Source organism: Drosophila persimilis, unplaced genomic scaffold (assembly GCF_003286085.1).
Source record: "Drosophila persimilis strain 14011-0111.01,24,50 unplaced genomic scaffold, DperRS2 tig00001078-arrow-arrow-pilon, whole genome shotgun sequence".
Classification (NCBI taxonomy): domain Eukaryota; kingdom Metazoa; phylum Arthropoda; class Insecta; order Diptera; family Drosophilidae; genus Drosophila; species Drosophila persimilis.
The window spans coordinates 60,925-63,530 of NW_020825410.1; the positions used below are offsets into that span (position 1 = coordinate 60,925).

At 38.1% G+C, this 2,606-nt stretch overlaps 1 protein-coding gene across 1 annotated transcript; it reads left to right on the forward strand.

Annotated features, from left to right (window-relative positions):
* Positions 1–601: 601 nt before the first annotated feature.
* On the forward strand, positions 602–1,328 carry LOC113566839. Its single transcript, XM_026994008.1, has 2 exons — positions 602–1,143; positions 1,221–1,328. The coding sequence occupies exons 1-2, from the start codon at positions 685–687 to the stop codon at positions 1,227–1,229; spliced, it is 468 nt and encodes a 155-aa protein (XP_026849809.1). The 5' UTR covers positions 602–684; the 3' UTR covers positions 1,230–1,328.
* The last annotated feature ends 1,278 nt before the right edge of the window (positions 1,329–2,606 follow it).

Below are 2,606 nucleotides of genomic sequence, written 5' to 3' on the forward strand. Positions count from 1 at the left end.
TAAAGTATCTGCCTACATAAGTATTTGTCTACTGGCATCCCCGACAACGAGTATTTTCCACATTTTATAAATGGCTGAGGAAACCATGGCAAACATTGACAAAGAAAAATTGTAGAGTGGTTGCTGGAGAAGGAGATCATTTTTCCAGCCAGCGCAACACTAAGGCAACTTCGCAAGCTTGCCATAAGTGGTGGAATGGACGAAGTTTCTGAAAGTCTGGTGAATAAATCGGATATTGAATCGGAGGAGAAAGTGTCTGAAAATGAGCAGATCGACGATATGAAAGAAGAAGAATTACTTGACGCCGCAATAAGGGTTGCTGAGAAAAAGAAGAAACTGGCTGCCTTAATGGTAATGGACAACCATGTGACCGATGACATCCGAATGGTCAAGCAACTTATTGCCCCTTTTTCTGCCAGTGAAAATGATGAAGCCGCTGAATGGGTCTTGAATTTTGAACGGATTTGCGGAGGCGTGAACGAAAGCAGCAATTTTAAGCTTCGTTGTGTGCGCATGTTGATGAAGGCGGGAACAGAGGCGGACTTGTTCATGCGTGTCGACAAATCAAAGACTTACGACGAGTTTAAAGGAAACTTCCTAAAAACTTTTGGCCGCAGCAATTCAACTGCCGACGTGGTACTCCTGTTGAAGGAAACCTTTTTCAACCCGGAGAAAAACTCCGTAATGGGATATATTCTTCGCATGGAAGAAATTGCTATGCGTGCCGACATCGAAGAGAAATTGACAGTGCAGTTCATCATTGATGGTTTTCGTGATCGATCTTCCAGTATCGCCTTATTGTATTCAGCGTCGACCATCGGAAAACTTAAGGAGCTAGCTCGACAATACGAGGCTTTGAGGAAGAGTACCCAGACGAATTTTAGGCGCACTGTGATGACCGCTTCCGGAAATGACCGGAGCCAGGTGCGCTGCTATAATTGTTCAGCACATGGCCATTATGCTTCATCGTGTCCCGCACCTAAGCGGGAGAAGGGATCGTGTTTCCAGTGTGGATCCATGCAGCACCAGGTGAAGGATTGCCAACAGAAGCCTATGTCAGCCCAGCGATCCGTGGGTACAGCCAGCAACCCGCTGATGGACGACAGAGAGGAGAACAATATTTTTGTTCCTATTGTTAATCAGGTAGGGGTATATTTTTACACTGATATAACACGCAGGTATCAAATTAAATTTCTTTCTGGCATGTTGGACACCGGTAGCGCTATTAATTTGATGCAGCGCTCGGCGATACCTTATGAAAATTTTGATGGTGTACTAAGACCGACAGAGTATTTTGGAGTTAACGGTTCGAGAATAAGCATTTTTGGAAAAATAATTGTCAATTTAGTTTTTCATAACATTGAAAAAGAACTTATATTTTTCGTTGTACCAAACAACTATATTTCGTATAATGTCCTTCTGGGGCGCAGTTTCCTTGAAAATTATGGAATAAAATTAATTTTTGAAAATGAAATTGAAAATAGAGTATTAGTGAACAGTGACTTAGATGAAAATAGAGTATTAGTGAACAGTGACTTAGATGAAAATAGAGTATTAGTGAACAGTGACTTAGATGAAAATAGAGTATTAGTGAACAGTGACTTAGATGAAAATAGAGTATTAGTGAACAATGACTTAGATGAAAATAGAGTATTAGTGAACAGTGACTTAGATGAAAATAGAGTATTAGTGAACATTGAGAGTGACCAAATTGAAAATGTAGTATTGACAAATAGAGACAGTGAGATGATGTTATCAGATATCAATAATAATGGATTATTGAAGGATGAAAATTATGAGAATAAGATTAGTGTCCAATTGAATTGTAATAACATTGACCTTTTATTGAAAGATAACGAGCAAAAGCATATGGCAAGTGAATCATTAGAAAGAACCAACTTAGATATACCGTATATATATAGTATTGAAATAACAAAAGAAGAGGACAGCTATAATATCGACCCAAAAAAAAACTTAACTATTCAGACTTAACTAACATTCCAGCAATTCAACATAACTACGAAATGAATCTCAAACTTAAATCAGAAGAACCTGTACGCACTGTTCCGAGAAGACTTTCATATCAGGAGAAGAAAGAAGTAGATACCCAAATAGATGAACTATTGAAAAAAGGCTTCATAAGAGAAAGTAAATCGCCTTACAGCTCTGCAATAGTATTAGTTAAGAAAAAATCAGGGGAAAAAAGAATGTGTGTAGATTACAAACAGCTTAATAAGATTTGCATTCGTGATGGATATCCATTGCCACTAATAGACGACTGCTTAGAGAGATTAGAAGGGAACACAATTTTTACACTTTTAGATTTGAAACACAGTTATCACCAAGTAAAAGTAGCAGAAAGTTCGGTGCAGTATACAGCATTTGTCATACCTAGCGGACAATATGAATACACAAGAATGCCTTTTGGGCTTATGAATGCACCAGCAGTATTTATGAGATTTATTAATTTCATTTTACAACCATTAATTCGCGAAGGTAATGTAGTAGTTTATATGGACGATATCGCTATAGGTTCCAAGTCGTTGAACGAACATCTTATAACAGTAGGTAGAGTTTTAAGAATTCTCGCAGAATATCGACTAGAA